The sequence below is a fragment of the Fukomys damarensis genome, unplaced genomic scaffold, assembly GCF_012274545.1.
Source record: "Fukomys damarensis isolate Sample0158 unplaced genomic scaffold, DMR_v1.0_HiC HiC_scaffold_17, whole genome shotgun sequence".
Classification (NCBI taxonomy): Eukaryota; Metazoa; Chordata; class Mammalia; order Rodentia; family Bathyergidae; genus Fukomys; species Fukomys damarensis.
This window is the reverse complement of record NW_022900929.1, coordinates 23757665-23768314: the sequence shown is the minus strand read 5'-3', so window position 1 is coordinate 23768314 and position 10650 is coordinate 23757665. Positions and strand designations below refer to the sequence as shown.

The 10650-nt window shown below is 46.9% G+C and overlaps 1 protein-coding gene across 4 annotated transcripts in view; it reads left to right on the top strand.

Annotated features, from left to right (window-relative positions):
- LOC104862775 (BTB/POZ domain-containing protein KCTD7) overlaps positions 1–10136 on the top strand; it is a 95309-nt gene extending 85173 nt beyond the window's left edge. For all 4 annotated transcript variants that reach the window (XM_010625006.3, XM_010625005.2, XM_010625010.3 and 1 more), the window contains 4 exons: positions 654–786; positions 2078–2169; positions 7168–7424; positions 9177–10136. In XM_010625006.3, coding sequence (XP_010623308.1) covers positions 654–786; positions 2078–2169; positions 7168–7424; positions 9177–9575 — 881 coding nt within the window. In that variant the 3' untranslated portion in view covers positions 9576–10136. The remainder of the gene's footprint in view (positions 1–653; positions 787–2077; positions 2170–7167; positions 7425–9176) is intronic.
- The last annotated feature ends 514 nt before the right edge of the window (positions 10137–10650 follow it).

Genomic DNA, 10650 nt, shown 5'->3' with positions numbered 1-10650 from the left:
ATATATATGTGTGTATATGTATATGTATGGTGAATGTTTAATCTTTTTACTTGATTACAGTAAAAGACACATTTTCTTTAATCCCCCTCAAAATACTTGCTTTGAACACACTTATCATTCTTCCCCCTTTCTGAAGCAGCTCTGGAAGTCCTCTTTCCTGTCTTTAGTTGAGCTGTTGTTGCTGCCCCAATGTCCTTGAATGAATTCAAAATATTTACTTTATGTGATCATTTTGACTTTGAGGAAGAGCCTGAAATCACATGGTGCCAGATCCAGTGGCAGAGGACGCACAGTCCTGTTTTCATGAGCTGCCTTTCTTTTTATGGTGCTTAGCAGCAGCATTCACTGTATCACTGAGATCACATCTCATAAAGACAGTCATGGAAGAGGACTTCCAGAGCTGCTTCAGAAAGGGGGAAGAGTGATGGGATGAGTGTGTATGAAGCAATCAGGAATATTTTGAGAGGATTACTGGCAATGTGTCTTTTACTATAATTATTTTAATGTAACATTCTCCATATTTTTGATAACCTTTATATGTCTAGTAAATTAGTAAATGTACTAGTAAGTTAGTTTTTGCTGTGTCAAAAGTCATGCTCTTAAATTAAAATGTCTGTTCTTCTCGAGCTTTTGTATCTATTTGTGTATTTCAGTGCCTCCAGAAAAAGTTGAGAAGATCATGGATCAGATTGAAAAGTACATCATGACCCGTCTCTATAAATATGTATTCTGTCCAGAAACTACTGATGATGAAAAGAAAGATCTTGCCATTCAAAAGAGGATCAGGTCATTGTTTTGCTTTGTAGTAGATTTATTACCTACCCATGGAAAAACACAAGGCAGTAAAATAAGGACCTTGAGTTTCAAACCCCAGGAGACAGAAAGAGTGGAACTGCCTGCTGTGCTTAACGTATAGGACCTCTGTGCTGTCAAGAAGAAGGGTCCTGGATAATCTTACTTACCCATCTGACCCTCCACGGCTTTAGATAAGAACTGTGGTTGGTGTTTGAGATTATTTCAAATCTCCAAAATTGTCAAGGAATAGGAGGACTTGTTTTCTTGTTTCCTTGCACTGTGCTGTCAAGCAGGAACCTGTAGATGCCACATCAGGGCACTGGCATCCTCTTCCCTCCTTCCAGCCATAGGGAAGAATCTGCATTATTCAGCCATTCCTCCAGTCTCACCTCTCACCAGCACCCAGCCTTCTGGTGATGCTAGGAGACCTAGGACTGGCCACTTGTGTGGGGGCAGAGGCCTAAGGCATGACTATGAGGAGGTGTCTGTCCAGGGCCCCTGATGAGGTCTGGGACCAGGGTCTGGTCCTCAGTCTCTGTACTGGGAGCTGTTCCACAGAAAGCGAGGAGTGGGGGTGGTGGAGCTGGAGGGTAGGGGCCAGAAGTAACTAGATGGGTGTGTGCCGAACAGGGTGTGGGGGGAGAGCAGTAGCCAAGCAAGGGCCATGCAGTGAAGTTGGGTGTGAACAGGAAGTGCACCATGATTCAAACCGATGGGACATGTTCTTTCTGGCCTTCACATGGTTCCTTTGTCCTAGGAAGGGCATTAGGGTGACAGTGAGAATGGGAATTCTTCATATGGAATGCTTCTTAGTCTTAGTAGCAGAATCTCCTCCAGTTTGGGTTTTGGGTTTGTTTGTTTGTTTTGTTTTTTGTTTTTGTGCTACTGGAGATTGAACCTTGGGTCTTCATACTGACCTATACCCCCAGCCCTTCTTTTTAATTAATTTAGAGACAGGATCTTGCTAAATCAGTAGGTTGCCCAGGCAGGACTTGAATTTGCAACCTGCCTCAGTCTCCCCGAGTGCTGGAGGGACAGGTGTGTACCACACCTACTTCTGTTTTCAACCAGTGAAACTGTCTTCTGTTCTTGTGGTAGATGCAGAAGAGTGGTCTTGTTTTAGGGTTCTGGTGACATTGTTCTAATAAATGCAACACTTAGGTGGAGGTGCCTAGGATTGCCTACAGAAGACACACGTTTTCCCTCAGCTGAAAGAAATGACAGGACAAAAGGCCACGGTCCATTCCCGGAGCTCTCCTTTACTGTTTCTCTCTCTCTCTAGAGCGCTGCACTGGGTCACACCTCAGATGCTTTGTGTCCCTGTTAATGAAGAAATTCCAGAAGTTTCTGATATGGTGGTGAAAGCAATCACAGGTAAGTGAAACAGAGAGCTTTGGTACTTGGATATTTGTAGCAATATTAGTTCACGCTTATTCTTTGAGCAGAAAGTCATTCAAGTAATTTCCACACTGCAGACAGCCCAGGATACATGGGAGTATAATAGGAGTGACTTGCACGAGGGTCACTTTTATGACGGGATGCACTCAGAATAGCACGTAAACTCTATCTCCCCTTCATTTCTAGTGATCAGGGCCTCGTTTTTTGAGCCATTAACTAGATTAAGGTCAAATACAGTTAGAGTAAATTTCTGAAGACTCGGTCACATTTAGATAGTGAAAATATTTTACAGAAGAAGGGAACTAGTGAGGCCAGTAATTCCCAAACCAGAGTGACACTAACACAATGCCTCTGGTTCATTGTCAGTCAGAAGTAGAGGTGTGCTTTGCATTACTTTGCTGATTTGACCAAGAAGTAAAGTGGTCGAAATTGATGTGACTTTGCCATTCCGGGTAGGTCCAGGCTCCTAGTTAGAGTTCTGATTCTCACTCATAGGAAAAGCCAGCGGCAGTTCAGCACAGGAGTTTAAAACATGCAGTGGCAAGGATGTCCACCCTCAGCCCCTTCCCCTTAACTAGAGAGAGGAACTGGAAAGACTGGCTCATTTAGACACTGCAGATGAAGTGGGCTGGGAAGGGAAGTGGGCCCACTGGTGTCAGCAGTTGGAAGCAGGCCATGAGGAAGGCGCCTGGCTGTCAGGACCAGAGGTCCCCAGGCTGCTGGAAGAAATGAGGGTCTTGGGGGTTGAGATGAGCTTGTATTATCAGCACTGTAAGGAGGCGGGGTCTCACAGCACTGGAGATCACAGGCCTTCTGTTCCTGATGTGATTCTTCTACTTTGGCAGGCCCTGCTTCTCTCTGTATGTCCTCACACTTCCATTTGTGTTATGAAGTAACTTTTTCTCTGTAATTTCCTGCACAAGTTCTGAGTCCTTTATTGGCCCTGTGAACTCCTGTCATCTTTATTGTGCCAAGATTTTCTGCAAGGCTGCCACAGACCCTGTGAACTGAGTCCTTTGGATCAAGACCCCCCCCCGCCTTTTGCCCAGGGGCCTTTGTAAGAGATTGAAGGGGTGGAATCCAAAAGCCTGATCAAGGCTGCCACAGACCCTGTGAACTGAGTCCTTTGGATCAAGACCCCCCCCCCGCCTTTTGCCCAGGGGCCTTTGTAAGAGATTGAAGGGGTGGAATCCAAAAGCCTGGTTAGTGACCTCATACCTATGTAGTCCTCCCTACACTTAATAAAAAGCTCAAGACTGAGTGGTTTATATTTAGAGTATCCGTCAGGAGTTTATGTTGGGAACCTCTTTCTGAAAATGACAGAATAGATCTTGTGAAACCAGAAATGACAAGTTCCGAAGCATTATTTACTTTTAAAAAGTAATGATAAAAGGTTTCATTACATCAAGAGTTTGTTAGTATATTTTGAGAAATGAAACTTTGTTCTCAAGTCAGTTGACTTGGAAAGTTTTTAGATAGTAGAAATTCATCACAAAAATCAAAAGCCTTTTTGTCTTTCCCATCTCAGTTTCCATATCTGTCAGGCCACCTATAGACAGTTTCTGAGAAGACTGCAAGTTATGTGGTCACTTTATTTATTTATTGGTACCGGGGATCGAACTCGGGTCCTTGCACTTGCAAGGCAGGCCACCGAACCTCTGAGCTAAATCCCCTGCCCCTGATCACTTTATTTATAATCTAAAATTGTTTACCATAGTACAAAAATAGTCTGAGAGGATACCAGTCTGTAACAGCCATCCTCATTTGGAGGTTTTAGTTCCAGGTCCCCAGCACTATCAGTCTTGTGTGTAGATATGCTAAATGAGGCCTTCTCCATTTCATTTGATGTCTCTTGAAAGGAATGATCCATGGGAAGAGAGGAATCCCAATTCCCCTTGGTTCCAGTCTTGGCAGCTGGGGCTTCCAATGGTGTCTCCATGGTGGTGCATGCCTGTAATCCCAGCACTCGGGAGGCTGAGGCAGGAGGATCACTGTGAGTTCGAGACCAGCCTGGGCTACATAGTGAGTTCCAGGTCAGTCTCAAGTACATAGTGAGAACCTGTTTCAAAAAAAAAAAAAAAAAAAAAAATGACTGTCTCCATTGTGGGAGGCATATAGTGAATAAAGATCTTGAGACAGTTAAGCTGACAAAAGTATGCTGGAGCAGGTGGCCACAGCAGTTAAAGCAGATGTCCTGTAGCAGATGCAAAATGGAGTCAAAACATAAAGAAACAGGCCAGGGATTTAGCTCAGTGGCTCCACCACCTGAGTTCAGTCCATGGCACCAAAAATGGGGGGGGGGGAATAAAAATATGTATTTTTGAGCCAGGGCATGATGAGACACACCTGTCACCCCAGCACTCTGGAACACTGAGGCCAGAGGACTGCAAGTTTGAGCCCAGCCTGGGTAATTTAGAGAGACCCTGTCTCATGGTAAAAAATTAATAAAGGGCTAGAGATATAGCTGTGTACCAAGCCTTGGGTTCAATCCTCAGTACCACCAAAAAGAAAGAAAAAGAAAATAACAAGGAATCAGAGAAACCCATCCTCAGCTTTTCTTAGCTCCAAGAGTTTGGGTACAAGGCAGGTGTTGAGGTCTGTAGTCAATGGTAAAGTTTTCCCTTTCTCTTTTAGCCCGTGTGCTACAACTTCTGCCTGGCTATAGGAGCCGTCCTCCAGGGCAGGGTGTCTCAGCCAGGCAGGGGTTGCCCCCAGGTGACATTTGGCAGCACTTGGAGATGAGCGTCTGACACATGCTTTGCACACACTCCCCACCTGGAGACACTGTGGACTGCCGCACCCAGGAAGGCAGCCATGGCGTCCAGGGGGCCCTAAGCGCCCTGCAGTCGTCCACCACAGACCTCTGCAGTGCGTTTGGATAGGGCCACTGTTGAGGAACCATGTGCCAGGAATGGTGGAGTCAGGATTCAGGGCTCCCTTAAGGATAAGCCTGGAGCCAGCTTAGTGCACACTGCCCATCTCTTCTCCTGATGACAGGTGGAGGCCTGGGGCAGGAGGCCTATGGCGATTATCTGCAGACTCTGGAAAAAAAAATAAGCAAATTAGAGAAGGAAATGGTTACTTAGAACAGCGCCGGGAACAGTGAGTTTCCTGTTTACTGGCCTTTTCCTCCCTTCCCCTGAGTGAGCATCAGAAGAATGAAAAGCAGCTTCTCTCAGGCGAGAGGACACTCAAGCAGGGGGCCTCCGCAGGATGAAGACTGTGGGAGGGATGCTCAGTATTCTGCCTTTGGTCTCCTCTGTCCTCATCCTTTCTACAGGCAGCCTGCCCTGTGGCATTGGCCATACATGCCCAGATAAGAAGGAACTGACTTCTGAAACTTGCAGGATAATATCAGTGAGAAAGTGGTTCAGGTTTAATGTAGGGAATGGGGGTGCAGCTCAGTGGCACAGTGCCACCCAGTGTGCCCAAAGCCATGTGCGCATGTACACACACACAGAGAGTTTAGGGGTTACAAATCAGTACTACAAGGCAGAAAGGTACAGAGGATAAATGAAAGTAGTAAAAAGGGCCAAAAACAAAGCTTCCTACTTACCCAGTTCTTTTATAATAAATTCTATTTAAGCAGAAAAGTGAAAATGCACTGAAGTGTAATAACAATAATTAGAACCCAGAATTAAAGGATTACAGTGACCGAAAGTCCTGTCACTCCCACAGTAGTAGGGAGTAAAAGCCCAAGTCTGTGCAGCAAGGCCCTCGCCTGCCCTGACAGCACATCTGTCTCCTGCCATTGGCCCCACCACCTGTGCATCCCCATGGCTGTGGCCCATGAGGGCACCAAGTGGCTGCCTCTGACACGGAGCTCAGGGCAGAGCCCCGGGGCTCGCACCAGGAACACTTGTTCCTGCCAGTGGCACACATGTGCTGCCTCCCTTGTCCTGTGGTGTCCCAGCCAGCGAGCACACATGTACACAGGCTCACACCACCGTGTGACACCAGCTGCTCACACACATCCTCAACTGTGTCTCCTGGGCTCTCCACAGAGGTTGTGCAGTTTCCTGCTTGGACTTAGTAGTGGGTGAGGGCAGTGAAAGATTTTCCTCTGAGATCTGAAGTGCTCCTTTGGGATAAATATGTACCCTTGCATTATCCCTTCTGTGGGTAGGCGGGTGACATGTGTCACATGTGTCCTGTGGAGATTTCCATTCCGAGAGGATTGGCCACTGCAGACCCAAGTGTGCTGCGTTCTGATCTCCAGTACAAAGGTGTTTTGTGTAGTATCCATTTTGCTCTTTATTTATCTGTGTGTATTAATCATACATATGAATGGATTCGTTGTGATATTTGCACATGCATACAGCTCGCAGGGAGAGAGCAGTCATTATCATTTCCCTCTCCTTGCCATTGCTTTAGTTCACGGCTTTTCTCTGCTTGTCCTGGACACTAGTGTACTAGGTGTGTGCATCCCCCTCCGTGAGAGTGACCTCGTCCTCCATCTGGGCCTCGGCACCTATTACACAGCTGCCCTCTCTGCCCCTTCCTGTCTGGTGGTCCTCGGCTATCTCGGCTCCCGAATGCTGGGACTATCTGAGAGGAGTGAGCAATAAAGCCTTTGGCCACTCTCCCTTCGCCACCACACTCAGAAGCTGGCCGGCCCGTGTGGTCAGAAACCTGGGTTTAGGGTCAGATTCTCACTGCTGTCTCCTGCTCTCCGTGTGGTTGTGGGGGTCACTCACCGTCTCAGCCTCTGCTTCCTCGTCTGTGAAATGGGTGGTCGCCTCTGTTGCATAAGCTTGTGATTGCGGAGCATGCTGTGTGCTGCCTGGCTCATGTCGTGGGTCCATGTCCTGTGAGGGAGAACTGGTTTTCACTGCCTGGGCCCAAGCTCTTCCTTGGGCATTTGCTGGGTTGGGAGTCAGTGGAGACATGGTGGTTACCACCACAGGCAGAAACACCCTGTTGCTGCTCTCATTGATTGTTTCCCGTGGTGGCATTGTCTCTTCCGCCTCACAGACATCATCGAGATGGACTCGAAGCGCGTGCCCCGAGACAAGCTGGCCTGCATCACCAGGTGCAGCAAGCACATCTTCAACGCCATCAAGATCACCAAGAACGAGCCGGCGTCTGCCGATGACTTCCTACCCACACTCATCTACATCGTGCTGAAGGGCAACCCACCCCGCCTGCAGTCCAATATCCAGTACATCACACGCTTCTGCAACCCAAGCCGGCTGATGACCGGGGAGGACGGCTACTACTTCACTAACCTGGTAGGACTAAAGTTGGGCTTATAGAGAGGGTTGACTTACTGACTGATTTTTGTTTGTTTGTTTGTTTTTTGAGCAAGATCTCAGTTCAAGCTTGCCTTAAACTCAGGATGATCCTCCTGCCTCAGCCTCCCTAGTGCTGGGATCTCAGGGGTGCACCACACCGGCTTCCTGAGGGATGTGTTTTAGGGTTGTGATGGGCTGTTCCCAGCCTAGAGCCGGAGCCAGCATGGCTGGGGATGCTTGCTCTGTGTCACACAGTGCATGTGACCAGGTCACACAGATCTTCCACCTCCCGGCACTTGGCCAGACCTTGTGGCTGTTGGAAAAGTGGCACTGGTCTCTTGCTGAAGGCATCACACTGGCGTCCTGGCCACAGGCGAGTCCTTTTAGCTGAGCTCTCAGCCGTTAGTCAGTCAGGTCTTGGAGCCTGATCCCCTCTAATAGACTGACCTTACTCTTCCCAGAGCTCCTGAGTCTTCTTTGATCTGGAATTTCTTTTGGCCTTGGCTTCCACAGTTCCACTTGTTCACCCTGCCACAGACAGTGCATCCTCCACTTCTCCTGAGGGGTTAATTCCCCACTGTTTGGTTGTTCTGTCCATCACATAGGCATTGAGCTCCTGTGTGTTGTGTACCGTGCCTCAGACATGATTCACTCAAAGCTGAAACCATTTCCCCACTGCCAGGGTTGCCCAGGGTCCTGTTGCTGTTGGGAGTGTGTGTGTTGGGGGGTCGTGTTAGATCCACCTTTCCCCTGGTGGGTGGGCTCTGGGTGCACAGTGTGTGGGGTCTGGGGAACCGTGGCTGGAGGGCCGTTTTGCTCACAGGATTTCCCTGTGAAAGTCATGTTCAGTGTGCAGCGGCGTGCTCCCCACAGTGACTCAGTCGGATGTGTCTGTGTAGCGGGCGTGTGCCCCACACATCTGTGTCAAGGTTGCTGCCATTTACCTGCTGCTTGGTGGGGACCTCTGGGCCAGGCATGTCATTTGGGTTGTGCTTTCTCCTTCTCATGAGAATCTGGCTGATACTTCCCTGTTTTATGGAGTAGAAACAGCATTTCACAGAGCTGGGCTGACTTCCCCAGGGTCACACACTGTTGCTGTTAGGTGACAGAGGTGACCGTTAACTCAGGTGGTCTGATTTTAAGATTCTTCCTTTGACCATTTGATGGGAAAGTATCTCTTGAAATTCTCAAAGATCTGTGCCTACTGGCTTGGTGTCCTGGTGGGGATGGTGGGTCTGGCCAGAGTTCTGAGGGGTGGCTTTTTGGGGCCCTCAGAGGGGACACCAGGTGCTTGGCAAATGTGTCTGACTATGATTTGGTGATTTTGAAGCTGAAGGACATCAGTTTGTCTGCTTTTGCTCCTATTTCAGTTCTCCATAACAAGATTTTTAAAAAATCTATTTGGTGATGCACACACCTAATCCCAGCACCCTGGAAGGCTGAGGCAGGAGGATCACAAGTTTGAATGCGTCCTGGGCACCCTAGTGACTTAATGAGACCCTGTCTCAAAATGGGCCGGGGACTTAGCTCAGTGGTTCCAGTGCCCTGTTGCTGTTCACAAGCATGGGACCTGAGTTTGATCCCAGGTACCAATAAATAAATGAATGAATGAATGAATGAATGAATGAGCTGGGGAGTGCAGAAGGCCTGGGTTCAATCTGTAGTACTACAAAAATAATTTTTTTAAAAATCAATTTGAATATTTGTAGCTTTTTACACCTGACTAATAGTATTCCCTTCTCTTTGCAGTGCTGTGCTGTGGCTTTCATTGAGAAACTGGATGCCCAGTCTCTGAATTTAAGTCAGGAGGATTTTGATCGCTACATGTCTGGCCAGACCTCTCCCAGGAAGCAGGAACCTGAGAGCTGGTCTCCAGACGCCTGCCTGGGCGTTAAACAGATGTATAAGAACTTGGATCTCCTGTCTCAGTTGAATGAAAGGCAGGAAAGGATCATGAGTGAAGCGAAGAAACTTGAAAAGGACCTAATAGATTGGACAGACGGAATTGCAAAAGAGGTGCAAGACATTGTTGAAAAATACCCACTTGAAATTAAGCCCACGACCCAGCCATTAGCAGCTATAGACTCTGAAAATGTTGAGAACGATAAACTTCCGCCACCATTGCAACCGCAGGTGTATGCAGGATGATGACACTTGAGGGAGATTATTTATTTGAGCCTGACTCGTAGGTAGCCCTTACCACCCCTCTGATTGGGGTCTAGAATATAACTTGCTTACAGACGTCAGAGCATTTTAAGGTACAGTCGGTGGGGTTGTTTAATTTGTTTTGTTTTCTTTTTTGTGGCAGGGGAAGCTTAGTAAATAATAAAATACTATTTATTTGAGTTACTGAAACAGATTCATCTAAGGCTTATATGAAAATTCTGTTTAAATTTTTTTTTCCTCCATGATTTTCCTCTGAGGATTCACTATGGTTTAGTTTGGGGTAAATAATTGCCTTTTAAAGGAGAAAACAAATCAATGCCACAAAGTGTATGTTGAAGGGAATCCAGTGTTGCCACTGTCCCACATTTTGAAATAATTTTGTAACTATAAAGATAGACGATATATTGATAAGTAAATATGTAAAATTGTAAATATGTAAAAGAAAAAAATGGCATCTGCCACACATGGCATTTTGTGTGTTACTTTCTTTAGTTTAAAATGGTGTACTGTGGACCCTTGACTTATGAACTCAGTTCATTCCTGAGGGCTGGTTGTAACTCAGGTTGGAGGTTTGCCTTCAGAGTCTCTCCTGTATAATTTCAGGCCACACTTTCTTCCAGGCAGATCCCAGTGTCCTTAGAGAGACGTCAGCCCAGGGTTTCTCAATGAACCCCCACACAGGAAAGGACATTGTCATGTTCCTTCCAAACTCTTTAAGGCTTAGATCTGTATCTGAGACCATCTGGAAGCACAAGTGGCTGGCATTTGGGTTGTAACTCAAGACTTTGGGGCTGGGGATTTAGCTCAATGGTTCCGGCACCTGCCTCGCAAGTACAAGGACCCGAGTTCGATTCCTGGTACCAAAACAAAACAAAACAAAACACTTTGGTAATAAGTTAAAACTAAAATTCCAGTTGTAATTCAGGTTGTTGGACTGGTTATAATTTGAGGATCCACTGTATACTGGATGTGCCTTTAGTACCTTTTTATTTGGTTTGGCCCCCTCAGATGAATCTAAAGGTGTTCACATGTACTCCTTTTAAAACGTAGGCTCTGT